General features: G+C 42.4%; 1 protein-coding gene across 2 annotated transcripts in view; it reads right to left on the reverse strand.

Annotated features, from left to right (window-relative positions):
* Positions 1–1,665: 1,665 nt before the first annotated feature.
* The window catches only part of Hs3st1 (heparan sulfate-glucosamine 3-sulfotransferase 1), a 31,063-nt gene continuing 13,377 nt past the window's right edge, over positions 1,666–19,351 (reverse strand). For both annotated transcript variants that reach the window (XM_006992258.4, XM_015985878.3), the window contains exon 2: positions 1,666–3,664. In XM_006992258.4, the coding sequence (XP_006992320.1) occupies positions 2,623–3,558 (936 nt within the window). In that variant the 5' untranslated portion in view covers positions 3,559–3,664 and the 3' untranslated portion in view covers positions 1,666–2,622. The remainder of the gene's footprint in view (positions 3,665–19,351) is intronic.

Below are 19,351 nucleotides of genomic sequence, written 5' to 3' on the forward strand. Positions count from 1 at the left end.
TGGATGAGTTGAAATACCTGGTGCAAAGTAGGAAGTAATGGTTTTTTGCTCTTTAGAATATACTGATGACCGGCTGGAGTTTTATAGATTTTAAAAAAAAAAAAGAATGAATATAGGCTGTCATTGGAACTCCTGGTATCTTCCTTGATGGTATGCAGGAATATGATTCCCTGAATCAATACTCTGTGCCCCCAGTAAAGCAATTCATTGAATGTACATCTGCCATTCACTTATACTGTGTTACCCCATGCCATTAGCTATGCAAGTCCTAACAGCTGAAGCTTACCCCTGGTGCCAGTTCTGACTTTCCTCATTCCTAACTAGCACCTCTGGTTGCAAGAGACCAGGCTCCAACCATACCATCTCCACCTGGGCATCTTCTTGGGCACCAGGGATTCCCACTGGAGGTTTCTTTCAGCCACCACATTCCTGGTCAGCTTTGGAAAATGGATGTAACCTTTCTGGGTCTTCTCATTCTTCAGGTTAAATGACATAAAAGATCCACAGATGCATTGTTGCAGAGGGAAGCACCCTGCATATCACAAAGTCTACAGAAATCTGCTATAAATAGTTCTGTTCCTCTTTCTGGGGAGACAGTGGTTGAATGACAACCCTAATGGGTTCTGCAGAGGAAGGCATCCTCTTTGCTGTCAGGGCCTGGCCAGGAATGGGGTGTGGGCCAGACTAAGGTCAGTCAGGCAGGGACTGCCAAAACAACCAAGGTGATTCATTTCCCTCAGAAGACTGCTGAGAAAAATTGTGTTTCCCCTTTGCTCTTCCTCTAGCTCAAACACAGCTCTTAGGGCGGAAGACTTTCGGCACCAGGAAAGACATGTCAGGTCAAGTCAGGAAAACATTGCTTCTGAGTTTGAGAGATTTCTTTAGAGTCCAGATAGAGCGGGGTAGAGGGAAATAAATGGGGAACAGGTTACTTATGCATTGGCTACCGCTGGGCTCTAAGCCTGACAGTGTGACCATCAGCAAGTCCCTCGTGCTTGGGGGCCTATTTCTGTTTTCTGAACTTGTCAGAGTAACCCCTTCATCTTGAGTTTGCTTGGAGGAAGTTTCAAAGAGTTCTTGGATAGAGAAGACACTCAATGATGCCTATTTGTGTTTCATTTCTTCCTAACAAACTGTCAGGAAATGGTTCTGTACTGCTGTTCTCTCCTACTATAATGACATGATACTTTCTTATGGAAGTCGCCTAGTCTGTTTAATTGTAAAAGGCTGATTGACAGGTATGCGTGGCAATCCAGGAGCTTAGAACTGGCTTTTGTGACCAGTCTCTGCTAAGTGGCTGTTCTAGGCAGATGTGAAACTCCCATATAAGTATGTAGGTGCACGCACAGGCTTTGTGTTGTGACTTTTTCATATCTTAACTTCAACCCTGGAGTTTTAATTTTCTTTCCTATTCAGAACCTTAAAGTTGGAACTGATTTTGAAGCAAAGTCCATGAGTATAAAATACAAGATCACAAGTGCATACTGATCTTTCAGGAAACAAATTCCAGAGTGAGCAAAGGCTCACTCCTGCTCCTCATGAAAGTTACAGAATGGACAGACACACACAAAGAGACCTTGCATGTTTCCTTCTCTCTGCTAAGTAGCTTTTCAGAGACCAATTGCTCCAAAAGGCAGAGTTTACAGTCTCAAGATCGTTCTGAAATCCAAGGGTGTAATCTTGTTTATTACAGGTTTTGCCCATTCCCATTGCTGAGATCAGAGGTATATAACCTCTGAGACAAAAGTGGATCTTAGGGAATCTCTTGCCAATTACCATCTGGGGATCCTTCCTCAGCACCGTTTTCTGCCCTTGAAATTTATATGAGTTAAATCTACATGCAGGCTGGCAAAGATTAAACCTATAGGCAGGCTAACAGGGGTTAAACCCATATGCAGTGTATTGGAGTTAAACCCCTATGCAGTCTATAGGAGTTAAACCCCTATGCAGGTTACAGGGGTTAAATCCATATACAGGCTACAGGGGTTAAATCCATATGCTGGCTACTGGGGTTAAACTCATATGCAAGCTACAGGAGTTAAACATGTATGCAGGCTGACTTAAGAATGGATACAACTGCCACTTCCAAAAATAATAACGACTCACTGTGAAGAGGAAATTTAAAGTGCAAATAAAAACTTAATCCGGTGACCACAGGGAGACATTAAAAATTAAAAGAACAAATTCAGAAAGAATAGAAGTCCATAGTGCCAATAAAATTTTTTTAAGCAGAAAAAGAATATAGATTTGACAAGGAGGGTGCAAACAGAGAGCTATTTGAATTGGAGGCAAGTTAATTATATTTAAAAAAAAAAAAAAAGACGTCTCCAGAAAAAATCGTTTTTTTTTTCAGTGCAATAGTTAAGTTCCTTCATATTATAGAGACATATACACAATGTTAACAACCATGAAAAACAATACAAAACGCCCTCCGTTTAACAAGTAGAAAAATATAACTACTATATATGGCAACTGTGAATCTAATACTGTACAGAAGTCATTTGTGGGTTTTACAAATAAATTATAGCTTAAATGCCTTTTTAAAATTTCTTTCCCTCCCCCACCCTCAGATGTACACCAGAAGTTACAACAGGAAAAGTTCCGAGCCTAACTGAAGGCAAATCAGTGCCAGTCGAATGTTCTGCCCACGAGCTCGAAGAATTTCTTATTTGGCTCATGAAAATATTCGTGTAGTTTATCCAGTAGTTTGGGATCCACTTGGGGGTGCGCCCGGCCTTTGGACTCATGTAAGCAGCGGTCCTTGCCGCTGTCCCGTAGGCAGTAGAAGCCCTTGGTTTTGTTAAAGTAGAAGTTCGAGGCGTTGATCTGCGGTGACAGCTTCAGGAACCTTTCGACCTTCTGGATCTCAGGGAAAGGGTCTCTGATGAGGCGGTCACCATCCACAATGTGAATGTGGCCCAGTGGGAAGAAACGCAGCCAGTTCAGCATGTGTGAGTGGTACAGGCTGCGGTTGAGAGCCTTGTAGTCCATGTTGAGCCGGCCGTCCCGCACCAGAAGGTCCTCGATGGGTGGGTAGGGCTTGCGCTTCTGGAGGTGGTTGTATAACACCTGGGTGTAGTCAGACAGCACTCTCTCTGAAGGGTCCCTCAGGATGAGCAGCAGGCGGATGGCAGGGTTCATGCTGTGGATTCTCTCAGGCACTTTGGGCGAAGTGAAGTAGGCCGGCGTCTTCTCCACAGTGAGCTGGTTCGGAGAGGAGAAAGGCATCTGGGTGAGGTACCAGCCCAGGCCTTGGCTGTAATGCTCCTCCCAGTCAAAGAAATGGACCTCGTTCTCGGCTGCCGCCACGTCTGGGTGCAGGCTGAGCATCTCCAGCAATGCTCGGGTGCCACCCTTGCGCACCCCAATGATAATGGTCTGTGGTAGCTGCTGCGTGGAACCATTGGCTGCTGCACCTTCTTGAGTGTCCTCCAGGAGGGTACCCACCTTCCGCAGAGGCTCTTGCTGCCTGGGACCCGGGCCAGGAACAGCTGGATGGGAAGGCACTTGCTGGGGCTGGGCCACCAGCAGCACCGCACCCAGGAGCAGCAAGGTCATGCTGTACACCTCGGGAACTTCACAGGGCCACACGCCCCTGGATCATGAAGTGGCGGCAGGGATGCCTCTTGATTACTGGAACATGAGTGTCTCCAGTTGCCAATTACTAGGAAGGAAAGGAAGAAACTATTAACTCCAAGTAAACATGGAAGTAATCCAACAAACATCTATAGTCGTGAGCCCTGCCCTTACCTTTCTCAAACTCTCTCTTTATTCTAAAAAGTAGGAGTGGCAGTCATTTTCTGTAAAGGGCTAGAGAGTAAATATTTTAGGCTTTGTGGGACATACGGTTTCCATGGCAACTCCAATTCCAACTGCTTTTATAGATTTGAAGAAGCCAGTGACAATAGACAGAGCGGGGGGTGTGGCTGTGTTTCAATAAAACTTTGTTTATGGACACAAAAGTATGAATGCCAAATAATTATCATGTGGTATTAAGTATTACTCTCCATTTTAAGTTTTATTTCAGTTTTAGGTGTGTGTGTGTGTGTGTGTGTGTGTGTGTGTGTGTGTGTGTGTGTGTTTGCAGGTCTTTTCACATGAGTGCAGGTAGCAGCAGAGGCAAGACGCCTAGGATTCCCTCCAGGTTGAAGTTACAGACAGTTAGTTGTGAGCCATCCAGAAGTGAGTGTTAGGAAGTGAGCTCAGGTCCTTTGTAAGAGAATTATGTGCTCTTAACCGCAGGGCCATCTTCTAAACCTGTTTAATATTAATTATTATTCTTGAAATAATCTATATGTTTAGCCAGACATATAGATGTACCAGAAAGGGCTTTCCCTATTAGCCATATTTTGCTAATCCCTGGTATAAAGAAAAGGACTAGAAACATCCTCAGACTCCAAAAAGCATCTAAGAAATATCCCTCCTGTCAGCCTTTGGCAGAGGCACCAGGGGGTTCTATTCCAATGGGGTGGATAAGCCTATGTGGAGGTGTGAATGAATGAATGCTTCACCCAGCATCAGACTCTGGCTGCTTCCTCATCATGGGCACTATACTTTGCAGCTTTGGGTTTGACCAATGGTATACTTGCAGATACAACAATATGCTGAATCTGTATCTGAAGCTACACCCTTGTAATAAGAACAGATCTGGCCACCTACAGGTCTGATGGGAGGAAGGACATCCAACCTTGCTCATGAGCAAGAACCAATGGCTATGGTTTAATCACTGGCTTGGGAGATGGTTTGCTGAATTTGGCAAAGGTCAATGTGTATGCACTGACTGTGGGCAGTAGGCATCAGGATGGCTGACCCAGGTTGGGGTTGGTTAGGATTATACTATATGGAAAGATGTTTACTCATTTGCCTAAGCAATTGCAAAGTCTTCATAACAGAGGAAGACACTGAAGGAAGACACTAATGGTATTAGAAAGGTAACATTACCCAGAAGAGCACAAAGCTTTCTTAGGCACAAAGTTTTACTACTTATAAAGTGGCTCATGACTGGCAGAGTTCATTGTCACCACAACCACACAGTGTGACAAAGAAAATCAAGGCTACTGTCATCACCAGTTTATTGATGATGGTCTTATGTAAGGACATAAAAAATTGTCATAATTCATTTCAAAATGCAGGAACCAAATTAGAAGCTATAAATGAAGACCTTTATGCTTACAAACTTCCTCCCACCACTTGTCTGAACTGTATCACTTGTCAGGATAAAGTTCTTCCAGGACATTAACTGCTAGCCTAGATGCAGGGACTCAAGACAAGCCTTGGGTGCCACTCTGAAGAGTGGACACACAAGGACCCATGTTCTTCATTCTCCCACTAAGAAGTAGAGGCACTGATTTGCGTTGGTCATCCCCAAATGGTTGGAAAAGTCTCAGTATTGGGATTGTAGGGTTTTACACTCAGGAAATGTTTTCCTCTTCTTTATATCAAGCTTATTGCTTACTCACTAGAATTCATGGACAAATTGCAAATCTAGGACTTCCAAAATAGTGGCCATACTAGTTGATCTGTTTCCCTCAGACACTAGGTTATGTAGTATGAAAAACATAGGTTAAAAACATAAGCACCCAACTGGAGGATGGCTCGGCAGTTAAAAGTACTTGCTGCTTTTCCAGAGGGACCCCGTTTCAATTTCAGTATACACATGATGCCTCACTACTGGCTATAACTCCACTTCCAGGGCATCTGATACCCTCTCCTGACCACCACAGTCATCAGACACACAAGTGTTATACATACATACACGAAGATAAAACACTCATACACCTGAAATAAAACTAAAATGCAATAACAATAACTACTACTACTACTACTACTACTACTACTACTACTACTACTAATGATAATAATAAAAGTAAAAATAAAACAAAGCAAAAATCTTGAGCACTGAACCAGACAGAAGCCTTTAAAGAGAGCCAATCATACAGAAAAATGGCCTTATGGACCATGTAATATTGCAAGATAGAACTTGAGATCATTGAGCAAGCCCTTGGGGGAAAGCTGTTCATGGGCGGTGTGACTGCTCAGTGTGGGTTGGGTTGGTTTTGTGAAGGGGGTGACCTCAGTGTGACAGGACTGCTTTCCTCAATGAAAGGATTCAGGAAGCTTTACCCAAATTTCAGTTCCTTCTCCGCTGTTCAAATGGGTGAAGCTAATGAGCCATCTATACCTGCCTTTTACACATTTGAGGGTGGAGGACACAGAAGGTCAGGCTGGAAGAATGAAATACAGGTGAAACATAGGTGGCACTAACTCGGACATGCTGGAGTGCCTCTCCCTGTGTGGTGGCACTACGGTTAGGTTCATAGCCTTCTGCCTTTGAACTCAGGACTTGGGAACAACCAACGATTCACAGCATTCAGCACTCGTGTGACGAATGTACAGGCTACAACTACCATCTGTATTATCTGTCTGCTCATGCTTTCTCCACTTTAACTTGAAGCAATTTGGTCAGCACAGCATACACCTGAGACTTCTCCCTAACTGGGAATTACCAGCGGACAGCAGAGAAGACACTAAATATAGTTTGTCTGGAGTGCTAAGAGTGGGAAAAAATAGTGCAATTGGTTATACAATACCAGTAGGTCAGCCCTGAAAACAAACATACAAGTAACATTATACAGATTGAACAAGATATACATACATATATATATGTATATAGACACATATGTACAAATATATAGAGTACATATATTTATAGCTACCTATATGCTGTACAAATGCCATGGATGTATCTAAGATATGTGCATGTATATTTATGCATATTATATATGTAAACATAGAATATACATGTTACTATATGAACACATTTGTATATATAATATATAGGCATACAGTAGCCTTATGTTTCTTGTGCTTTGATAATTCAGACTCCTGGTGATACAACCAGAATTACTTGGTCTTTTACTCACAGGAAAGAAAAACATCTCCAAGCTCACATGAACCTGCAAACAGTCTCTGGGCCATCCTGACCTTGACAATGGGTTTCCAAATAACAAAGAAGAGAGTCTTTTAGTCTTTGCCTTTCATTTCACACATGAGGAGATTCTGAGATGACTGGGTTATAGCCACAGGGAAACTCTGAGTCTGAAACTTTTGTCCCCTGAGTTCCAGTCTAGTGGTCTGGGTGTTATCATAACTGTCTCCCAAGCAGGTGATCGTGATATGTAACAATGATAGTGATGGGGGGAGGGTTTAAAAGAAAGACCCAATGTAATGGACTCAACTATAACAATCCTTCAGCTCTCAATTCTAGAAGTCAAATATATGTAGAGTACATTTGGCACAGTATTAAATCCATTTATTGCTTTTAGGCAGTAGATGAGCAACAGGATCTTTACAGCCTATGGAGCCAGGAGTCTATCTCTAGTTTTGAGTTTTGTAAAAGTGACTTTGTCTCTATGCCTCAGTCTGATCAACTGTGAAATAAGTGTGTTTCAGTCTACCCCAAATGATTGTTTTGAAGCGTGAATGAAGATGTGTGTACCAGAGAGAATTACCTAACAGAAAATTTAAAGGACAAATGTGGCTTGTTTCTGTTAGGTAATTCTCTCTGGTACACACTTCTTCATTCACATTTACAACATGATCTTATTCTGGAACAATGACATTGTGTATACATTGAGAGAAATACTTTTTTTTTTTTTTTTGTTTGTTTTTTTTTTTTTTTTTTTAATTTCTTTATTATGTACACAGTGTTCTATCTGCACAGCCAGAAGAGGGCGCCAGATCTCATTACAGATGGTTGTGAGCCACCCTGTGGTTGCTGGGAATTGAACTCAGGACCTCTGGAAGAGCAGTCAGTGCTCTTAACCTCTGAGCCATCTCTCCAGCCCGAGAAATACGTTTTAAAAAAAAACCCAATGTATACACAATGTCATTGTTCCAGAATAAAATCATGTTATAAAATTAATGAGCAATTTTTCAGTACTTTGTAGTAAGACTTGATTATTCAGTGTGCCTCTCTCTCTGAGAACAGCAGTCCACTCCAGGGCCCTGTGGGCCTGGGGTGACTGAGGTGGGTAAGGACAGAGGGGTGGGAAGCTATAGTTCCTCACCTGACACTTTCATAGAGAGGTCTCCTCCCCAGTCACAGAGAAAAAGTTCCTCTGCAGGAAAAAGGACAAGAAAGGCAAGCCTAAACTTGCAGGTGACATAAATACATTCATATTCTATCTGTTGATAACTTCATTATTCTCCCACAGGAAACAAACCAGGTGACCTTGAACACAGAGGGCTATTTGAAAGCTTGGAGCTGCCAAGGGCACAGACAGAAGATTCCACAGCACCCAGACCTGAGGCCAGGCACCCTGGCAAGAACAGTGACAGCAGCCCCAGCTGCCATTGGCACTAGGCTTTGGACTGGCAGCTTCACACATAGCATGTCTGTAGTCTTGAAAATGAGCCCTCAAGACAACAAGCATTGATACTGGAAAGTTGGACTCAAAGGTATCAGAAGTCTGTCAAGAAAGAGTGAGGAGAGCTAGCCCCCAAATGAAATCTGAGCAAATAGACCCAGGGCCTTGCTGTGCCTCTCACCCCTTCACAGTGCCTGAATTAGTGTGGGTCCTGGAAATCAAACCTGGGTCCTCAAGAAGAGCAGGAAGTGCTCTTAATCACTGAGACATCTCTCCAACTCCTTTGTTGGAATCTTAGCCAAACCCTGTGTATCTAACAATCTTTGGTTTTAAGTCCCATTGTGTAGATATACCTCAAACGAGGGACAAAATTTCTGTGAAAACTCAGACTGGCTAGGTTGACAAAATTAACCCTCTTCTTTTATAGATGGATTACTAGGTCTAAGAGAGAAGTCATCCACATCCCTGCTCCTTTAATCAGAGAGACTGTTTCCTGTGTGCTGGATGAAAAATTAAGAATCAGAAGGTTGTAGAGATCCTAGGCCCCACTATGACAATACTGAATACCAGGTAAAGGAAACAGAGTGTGTAGGCTCCATCATTATCCTTTGAATTCAATCCACACTGTGCAGGCTGGGGAGGCCCTTAGTGTGGGACCTGCATGCCTCTCAGGCTTCAGTTTCTTCCTTTTGCTGAGCTCAAGCCACACTAGTTTCTCAATCATAGTCTTCCATATTCCTTCATAGTCTGCCATATTCATCTCAGCTTTGGACTTGGCATTCTCAGCTCCCTATTTCCAGAATGTTGTGCCCCTGGCTTTGAAAAGCTGTCTCTTTCTTGCTATTCAGGTTTTACTTCAAATGTCAGTTTTCTCTCAACAGTTTTTACATTATCCCATTTTAAAGTCCCTATCCATTGTTCTAAATCACATCTTCCATCCACCTCTCCACTCAGTCATGCATGCCACTGAGTCTCTTGGCAGTGTCTTATCTTCCTGAGATGCCAGTTCCAGAGTAGTTCATGATTCCTGGCACATTGTAGAGGGAAGGGACCTATTCCTCCACTAACATGTCAAGTACAGGGGCCAGTAAGGCCAATGGCTATAAGTTACTGAGAACAGATTTTAATTTAACAAAAAGTGAAACATAACAGTCTATGCACTGGAAAGCCTGCCAGAATTCAACATCTCTTATATTCCAAGAGAGTCAAGAAGAAGCCAGATGTTGAAAGGGGGCTTCATATCGCTCAGTGATTGGACAAGCTCACCCAGGAGTCTAGAAAATATCTTAATTAAAAAGGAAGGGAATCTATTAAATAACCCTTCAAAAATATTTAAATTTCCTTCATAAGTCTCCTTATTACATAATTCACATTATGACTCAGACTCCAAATGTAATTAACTTTAATATACCCTCACAGTCCCAACAGTCTGATTGTCAACATGTTCACCATCAGAGGAAATAAGCAGAATAGTGCACGAGAGAAACAGTGATGTTCATGTGCCTCTGTCTTCAAGATACTGTCACAGTCCCTCCACCTAATGTAAGAACACAGCTTGCTCAAGCAAGTATGTTCTCTAGGGTAAAGGACTTTGAGATTTAACAAAAGAAATAGAAAGGAAGAGGTTATTTTCTGAGCAACTACTGTGTGCCAGACAGTAGGCACCCAACCAAAGGTCTCCTCTAAGACCTACAACACCACTACCAGCAAGAGTGGCTGTTCTCATTTTATTTCATATCATTAAGCAATGAAAAGGTGGTAGAGAATGATGAAAAGGTAAGGAAGCTCTGGGAATCAGACAGATCCAAATGGGAATTCTTAGAGCTAAGTGATACTATGTAAGTATATCACCTCTTAAGGACTCAGGGTGTCATCCCCTCTGCTCTCCAGAAAAATGTATGGAACCACAGCTGTCAGGGTGGGGTGCTGTGTCAAGAGAGTGGGGCCTGGAGACAGCAGCATCAAGATTAACATGAGCAAGAAAACAGTTTGCAGGGAAGGGCTGGGAATACTTCTTGACCTGGCATAGGTGGACTAAATGGAACATGTTTGAGAGAAGCCAGATCTTCACAAACATGACAGAGTCAGGTACTATGTAGCATATTGATAAAGAGTCATGAGCCTCATGTCCCACATCTAATTCTTTGTCCTTGGACACAGGATCTGGAATACTTCAGTAAGTGACCCTGAGACTCAGAGCCATGCCTATACAAATTCTATGAAATGGGTCTAAGCCTACAGCTTATGTGGGCAATCAGTATAACATCATTACTCATGCTTAATATGCAACAGTGAGTGTCTAGCACACAGTAGGTCCTCAATAAACACCATTGTCCTGCTTTTATCCCTATGGCTGTTATGGAAGTATATTATTAAGGTTAAAGAGCGTCTTCAAGGCCACAGAACTAGGAATCATCAAAACTAAACACCAGGGTCCTTCTCTAAGGCCCTCGCTTTGCCTTCCCCTACATTGGTTGGGCAACTTCTCTGCAGACACTATAAGTGCATTCCAGGCAGAGGCGGAAACTCCTGAAAAAGCCAGAGAAAATGGCAGAAGGCACCAGCTCTAATAAACTGCTGTGCAAATCTACTTCTTTCAAGTCTCCCATGGCGAGGAGTGATTTAATTTTCTGAATTGTACTGAAACCTGAGTGGAGACAGTTTGGACAACAGAACTGTCATTTTTTTAAATGCAGCTAAACTGGACCATAGAAAGCATCAGGTTATTTGTTCATCCTGAAGAGTCAAAAATGTCTTTGCTTTCATCTTTGCACAATGATTTAAGAGTCTGTTGCTGTGGTGTCAAATTTCCATCCTTGGCAGGGCATCTTGGAAAGCAAGGCATAGGAAACAGATTCAGTCTGTGCCTGTCAGTCTGTGAAAGGACATGGGTATTTCAAGACCTCCATAAATATTTATTTTCCTGAAATTGCCTATACATGACACTCCTCAGCCAACATTGACATTCGGTTTTGTTTGGAGTTATGATAATTGCTGTGTGGTAGGATGAGCTGGTAAGAATGCAGGGTAGAAAGGACCAAAGGGCAGCTCACATAATGTTAATAAGTATTCTTGGGAGGACATTTGCTATCTGAAGAAAACAAGTAAAAGTGGGCCCAAGTTCCCTTCAAAGTGATTCATACTCTTGGAATGCAGTTCTTCCAAGCCTTCAGAGTTCCTTGAAGTCCTCCACAATGTCGAAAGGTTCCAAACCCATAAAAGGTTACCTGGGTAGTGAACACTGCTCCATAGGATTGAGTTGGGGAGGGGGTACCTTGGCAAGGATAGGAAGGTGCCCTTGCAGGATCAGGGAATCCTATCTCCCCCACAGGTTAACTAGAAATCAAGCAACACAGTAGTGTCCTTCCCTCCACATACAAGATTAGAACCCAAAAACCCTGAGGAGGTGTTAGAAGGAAGTGAATCCAGTTTCTTCACCCAGCAGTCCAGGCTACCTCACAATTTAAAGAATTACAGCTGTCCAAGTGGGGATCTACACGGCAACTGTTTAGGGTCTTGTTAAAGAGGAAGATGGTCCTCTCAAAGTCCAGGGACAGGTGTGACTTTCTGCATCCCTATGTTCTCTGGGGGCGCTGGTCTACTGACCAGCCTGTGGACCAGACCTGAAACCTCAATACTCACTGCAACACTCACTGTGGAAGGGCTGTTCTTTGTTTCCCATTTGTTTTTCACTGGATGGACATAGCTTGCTTTTAAATCCAGGATTAGGAACAATCCTGGTAGACAACAAAGAGAGGGATCAGTCTGGCCACAGAGGCGGAGCTATTCAAGGAAGAGGATAACAAGAATTTGGAATTAACAGGATTTCCAGTCAAAGCCCAGGTTCCTATCTCAGCTCTGCAATTTAAAACCTGCAGGAAAGCCCTGAAATGCTCCGGAGTTTTGACCCTGTGTTTTTATTGTAAAGATTAAATAAAATGGTATATACGGGGCACTTAGGACACTGTGCTATTGGTAGCTAATTTTATCCCTAAAAATGCTGCATGGTAGAAATAGGATCTAGGGATGATAATTAGTCAAATGCATTTGTTCATGAGCCAAACTGCTGCACTGACTCAACCAGACGGAAGCTCAAGGAAGAAAGGACAGTGACAGGCAAACAGGATCAGGATCTCTGTTTGAGGAGAGCACAGAGCAGGGCCTTGATAAGAGACCCCGTCCCCTAGACAAAAGTGGAACAGCAGGTACAAGTAGCTGCAGCTCCAGAGAAGGGACGGAGGCAGAGTTCCTTCTCAATGTGCTTCATGCGTCGTTGTTGGGCACAGAAGGCAGCAATGACCTAAATAAATCCTTCATTGCACACAGAAACACCCTGGCATAGGAAGCACACGGCAGAGCTCTGTGATAGGAAGCCTTTCGTATTACTGCATACCCGAGTGGAAATAAGACCCTGCCAGGAGATAGGAGGCTGGAGGTGGGTGCTGCAGACTCTTATGCTCAGGACTGTCGTCCTGCTCAACCTTTGACAGGTGCATTTTTAGCTGCAGGGGCTTCCTGGGTAGGGCAGAGAGACATCCATCATGCCTCATTCATGAGTTCTGTGTATTTTTCCCAAAATGCAAAGATATAAGAGACATGAGAGGCACAAAGGCCATGCATGTACCAGCATCTTTAGCTGTCATATTATGGGAACATTTCACAGAAAGAGAAACTGATATAGGCAGAGAACAAGAACCCCAAATTCATGCACAGAGGTGCTTCACCCAGTAGGAAAACACAGTGTCCTGACCCCATACATATGGACACAAGCTACACTTTGGATCTGTGCTACTAGTGTGTTGGGCAAGAGAGACCAGAACAATTTACAGTTGTAAACAAATACATGCAAAGCAAAGCAAAGCAAATTCTTCCTCTAACACAAACTCAGGAGAGGGATTTGTCTCATTTCTTAGGACACTTTAAAGGAATGAACATCTGTGTCTTTTCAGCATTTGTGCTTTGAAGCACTGATGCCCAATACGATTGTATTTGCAAATCAGAGTCGTTGAGAAGTGATTTCGGTGAGGTCATGCAGATTGGGTCCTGATCTGAAAGGTCAGATATCCTTCTAAGGAGACAAAAATAAAATGAGTTCTTTATGTGTCCAACATGCATGAAGATAAGGAAGAAGGAACCTGTCTGTGGACCAGGGAGAAAACCCTATAAAGAAGTGAGTTTTGGCCGGGTAGTGGTGGCGCATGCCTTTAATCCCAGCACTCAGGAGGCAGAGCCAGGCGGATCTCTGTGAGTTCGAGGCCAGCTTGGGCTACCAAGTGAGCTCCAGGAAAGGCGCAAAGCTATGCAGAGAAACTCTGTCTCGAAAAAAAAAAGTGAGTTTCTCAACACCTTGATATTGAGTTCTCATCCTCTAGGACTGTGAGCAATGAATGCTTGCCTTTTAAGCACCTATCCCTAGTATCTGTGTAGAACAGCTCCACTAGCACAAAGTCCTCAGAGACGTAACAGCAGAACTAAGCTCTTTGCTGGAAGCCCTTCTGCTGTGTAAGCACAGGACTGCCTGCTGGATCCAGGCAGGTGACATCATGTATCAGGTTAGTTGATTATTAGGGGCTGTGGCAAGCAAGCTGTGCACATGATCTGTCTAAAGAGGCAGCTGCTGTCCACTCTGGCAGATGCCATTCAAGTGCAAGGACTGGAATGATCTGATACTCTGTTTTCTTCTGGATTCGACTATGGATATTAATGTGAGAAATATTAGTTTTTGTTAATGTAATATGTGAATATTTGTTGCTAAATAAGGAGAAGGTAAGAAAAAAAATGGAGAGCAAATCAAATCTGCAAGTTCTGATACTGGGATCTCCCTTTCTCCTGCAGGTGAGCACTCACTGTTCCCCAGTGGCTTCTGCAAGATTTCTGAGCTTGCATAGCATTCTGGAGATACATAAACAATCTACTCATTGTCTTCGAGAGTTCTCTCTAATGTGGAAGACACACATAAAGGAGCTAATTGCAAAGTTTCTGAGTGAATGTGAAGAAAGACATGTAAATAAGAGGTTTAAATTGTAGAGAATTGAAGAAAAGCAGGGTGTACCTAAAAAGAGGCCACAGGAGAGGTGATACCTGAGCACAATCATGAAGGAGACATAGGGCTTGCTTTACAGATCCCTTAACAGGGCATTCATTCTAGAAGTTTTAGAACAGGAAATAGGAGTGTGTGTGTGTGTGTGTGTGTGTGTGTGTGTGTGTAACCTCTAACCTAGCATTTGCTATGGGGCTCACATGCTATTGATGAGTGTTGACAGAGATGAAGTTTCAGGAGCTTGGGACTCCATGGTGTAGAAGTCCAATAGGAGAATGAACACAACGTTCTGAGTTTGAATTCCTGCAAGGCCACTTCATTGGATAGATTCCAACTTGGGGAAAATTACTGGAAATTCTGGAAATTTTCTGCCCAGAGATTTTGTTTACATGTGTGCTTGGTTTATCATGGACATTTAAAAGCAAGTATTTAGGTCAGGCATGGTGACATACACTTGGAATCCTAATGCTTAGTACGCAAAGGAGAAGGACTGGGCTGCATAATGAGATCCTGCCTCAAAATCAAAATAAAATGAAAACCTCGAATTTTGTATACATGCTTCTGCACTGACAGGGGAGCTGCCCTCGCACATCCCTGCAAAATGTATGTTGAATACATATATCCTATCGAACATCCCAGCTGAGCAGCAAGGTGCACCACAGAGTGTTGGTGGTTTCCGTGGTGACCTCACACCCGACTTGGAGGTGCAGCAGAGAGCTGCCCAACATCCCAAGAGAGGATGGATCCAAACATTGCTGGCTCAAAAACAACTCCAAATTTAAAATGAAAATACAATTTCTTCTGGATGTATATCACTTTCTCACCAAAGTTGAAAAGTCCTGTGTTAATATCACATCTTATCTGTACCGCTGAGTACCATGAATGAATCAGAAACAGAACAATGCCACAGACACAGTCCCAGGCTGGCGAGAGTCTCTGTGTATAAAACACTTGTCATGCAAGTGGACCTGAGTTTGAATCCCTAGAACCCATGTAAAGCTCAGCATGGTAACTTGTATACCAGTGTTCCAACAGTGAGATGGGAGGTGTAGATAAGAGAATCCCTAGATGATCAAAGGCCAGCTGATCTGGCATGCACAACTATGAACAAAAAAAGAAGCACCCTGTCTGGAACAAGGTGAAAGGTGGGATTCTACACCTTACGTGGTCCTCTGACCTCAACATGCATGTGTTGGTATGCGTACAATGGTGCGCGCACGCGCGCGCACGCACACACACACACACACACACACACACAGATCATATAGACATATATCATAGACATAGATTCACATACACACGTATACAGATATATACATATGCATCATAGACATAGATGGACATACACAGAGACATATACAGACATATCGTAGACATAGATATACACACATCATATAAATACATATCATAGTCATAGATGCACACAGAGATATTATGTACAGACATATCATAGACATAGATGCACACACACAGAGTTTTTTAAAAAAAGACAAAACCATGCCCATGAGGAACTCAGGAGGGAAGTTGGAATGGAAATAATCAAAACCTGGCACCATAGCAGGCAGTGATTTCATAGTGACTATATATTTTTCTGAATAAACCCATAGCCACTTATGAAACAACATTCTTTGACCTCCCCTATTATAAACACACACACTCATAAACACACACAAACCATGGTGAATTACACTTTACAAAAACAACCACATTTAAATGCTACTTGAGTTCAACATTTCTTTGATACGTTCAGCCTTGGTACTGTAAAATTAATTACTGCCTCAATTTTTCTGACTCCAACTTCAATTTATCCATAATGAATCTACTGTAAACAAAGGACACCTATTTTGTTTTACTGCTCATCTAAAAGACGTGTCATCTATCTATATATTGCTGCCCTTGACATAACTCTTTTGAAGTTCTCTTATTATTTCTTACTATAATTTCAATATCTTCAGATCAAATATGATGACATTTGTCAAGAGAGATTATTATGAGTCTCATCTTTCATTCTTTCAGAATGTGAATACAAAATGATTGACTTACACTTTGTACCTTTAAAGTATTATTTATTTTTATTTAGATAAGGCATTTGAAACAGGTTGGCATCAACAGGAAGATTTCTACAATCAGCTAGATGAATCCTGGCACTCACAATGGGAAGTTTTCGAGACCTAAGAGTTTAGCTTTGAATCCCAGCTACACAGACATTCCCCTGTGTAACCCAGATCAAATCCTGTGATCTGTGTGCCTCGTTTTCTTATCTGAGATGTGAAGATTGCAACAGTACTGACTTTGTGTGATTGTCATGAGAACCAAAGGAAGTGTTAGTACAGAAGAGGCTAAAGAGAGGGCCTGGCAGAGAGAAAAATCCTCATGAAATGTCAGCCATTGTCACTCTCTGACTTCTGTCCTCCACTGTAGCTGATAAAGGCTCTATTCAGGTAGTCTAAGTAACTAACCTAGATAATCTCAGCCACATACAACAGGTCTCCACAAAAGCTCCCTTGCTTGAAAGGGCCATTGCATGGGAATGGATCTATGTTAAGCTACTGTCAGGAGCTGGGATCCAGTCCAGCCTTGTTGTACTGACCTCTTTGTGACCTTGCCCAAGATTTGGGGACATTCTAGACCTCATTTGAGGAGGGAAATAATTAGGACACAGGTTCTAACTATTTAACACACACCTAAAAAGATAAATACTCAGAAAATTAAGACATACTCATATGTCTTAGTAATTACCGAATTCCAAACAGGATGATTCCTGTTAAGCTAGTCATAAAGCCTTATCACTTAACCCACTATCAGCCTAACAGGCATAGGTTAAATGTAGCAAATTTCTAAGCTGCTAAAGTGTTCTTGATGAGGAGAAGAAGGGGAATAACACCGTTTTTAGTAGGTAAATCTACTGTCTTCAGATCACAGCTAACACTTTTTTAATGAATATTAGTGAAACAAACAGCTGGTAGTAGATAGATCAAATACACTAAAGAATAGGCTATAAGAAAGGCTTACTTGTTGCAAGAATAAAGTAAGATACAATGCCATAGTATGATACTGACAGTGGGCAGGTTGTGATTTGACTCTCCCTCCCCAAGAGCCCTCTGTGCCAGAAAACTGTGGACAGTGAAACAACAGCTTCAACAATGAGAGGCAAAAGACTAGAGTTGATAAGAATTTAACAACTGAAAGAAGTTTGAAGTATGCCTCTTGGAGAAGACACTGGAGACCACTTGGGAGTCTATGAGAATAAGAACAAAGGTCAACACATTCGAGTGATGTCCAGACTACAGCACAGGGGTGGGGAAATGTATAAATAGAGTGATGTGCTTGAGATACCTCGAGTTTAAGTCCTGGCTCAGGTCTGTCTCCCTGGGGGTTCTACTTCTCCTTCAGGGCCTCAGTTTTTCATCTAGAAAGTGAGAAAGGGCACCCTGGTGTCCTAGTTGGGTGGATATAAGAACTAAATGAACTGTTCTAAGAATCGTGCTAACTTTCCTGATACAAGGTAGATTTTCAATAAACAGGAACTCTGTGATATATGATCTTTCATAAGCTGGTGACACTTGAGAAAAAAATCAAAGGATAATAATGATAATAATTTGAGGTTTAAAGAACTATTTTTTTGTCTCCTTAGATAATTTTCTTAAGTATAGCAGGGAGTTGAAACACTCTAAACACTAACACTTTGGCAGAAAAAAAAAAGGTTTTTTTTTTTCTTCTCAAAATACAAAAATGTTGCATACTTTTAGTTACAAAGAAAAAAGTAACAGGTAAAAAGCAAACTACAGAACACAACTGTTCTTAGCCTGGTATTTATGAAGGACAGCTATTAGAAGACAATTAGTCATTATAGGAAAATCTTAAAAGCTATCCAGGTAAGGAAAGAAAGTAGGTGATGATAATCTCATACACTGGTTTGCCTGAGCCAGCCAGACCCAACCCTAGGAGGCCATACAACCAGATTCCCTGGCTTGATGTCAACCTAGGGCTTCCATAGCTTCCTTTGAAATGTGTGTGATGAAGTTGAGATTGAGGACCGGGATAAGAATGAGCAGGCTCAACCTGTAAGATTGAAAAAGCAATGGTGTTCTGGGATCAGAAGCTTTTGAGCCCTGGGAGATCTGCTTCACAGAAACGCTCTGCTGAGTGAGAACAGCCAAAGAGAGCACAGGGAGGAATGACCTTGACCACACAATGAACATCTGCACAGGCTGTGTCAAGTTGCTTAGGAGACAAAGGGCAGCTGTGCATCTGAACTCAGGAAGTCTAAACTAACACATGTGCTTGCTCTCAAAGATGGTGTGTCTATTTATAACAAATGAGCTTTGAATTTATAATAGTAGCACTTTCACTTCCCAACTGCAAGGACCACATCCCTCTCTTGAACCTTGTTCAATGAATCCATCTATATATATTTCATTCTCTATTGCATTGTTGTACCTGGATTCAGTGCAAGGCATCAAGAAGCATGCAGAATTGTTTGTCCTGTCATCTGGGACCCAAGTCCTCAGAGATACAGCCAAGTCAACAGTGGTCATAACTATGTCACCTGGACGAGCAGTGCTCTCTCAGCACAGGAGAAGTAACCATACTTATTCAAAGTGGTTAAGCTTGAGAGGAGTGCCTACTTCTCAGCATCTCCTCCATGAATTTCTTGTCTCGTGCAGGTTGGTGGCAGGCTTCTGCACACTCAAGTCTTTCAGGGATCCTGAAAGAAAGCAGTCACTGTTTCAAGCAGAGCATGTCACCAGCCTGAAGAGAAATAAATACTCTCCAATGCAGCAAACACAAAATGGCTCCTAAATTTACAGGACAGGAAATCTATCCATTGTCCTCCTAGAACAGAGATCTCTGCAGTTCTCCATACAGGAAATAATTTGCCAAGGGATACAGACGCCATCAGAAGAAAATCCAGAGAGAACATAAAGAATGACCCAGTGTG

This window comes from Peromyscus maniculatus, chromosome 10 (genome assembly GCF_049852395.1).
Source record: "Peromyscus maniculatus bairdii isolate BWxNUB_F1_BW_parent chromosome 10, HU_Pman_BW_mat_3.1, whole genome shotgun sequence".
Lineage (NCBI taxonomy): Eukaryota > Metazoa > Chordata > Mammalia > Rodentia > Cricetidae > Peromyscus > Peromyscus maniculatus.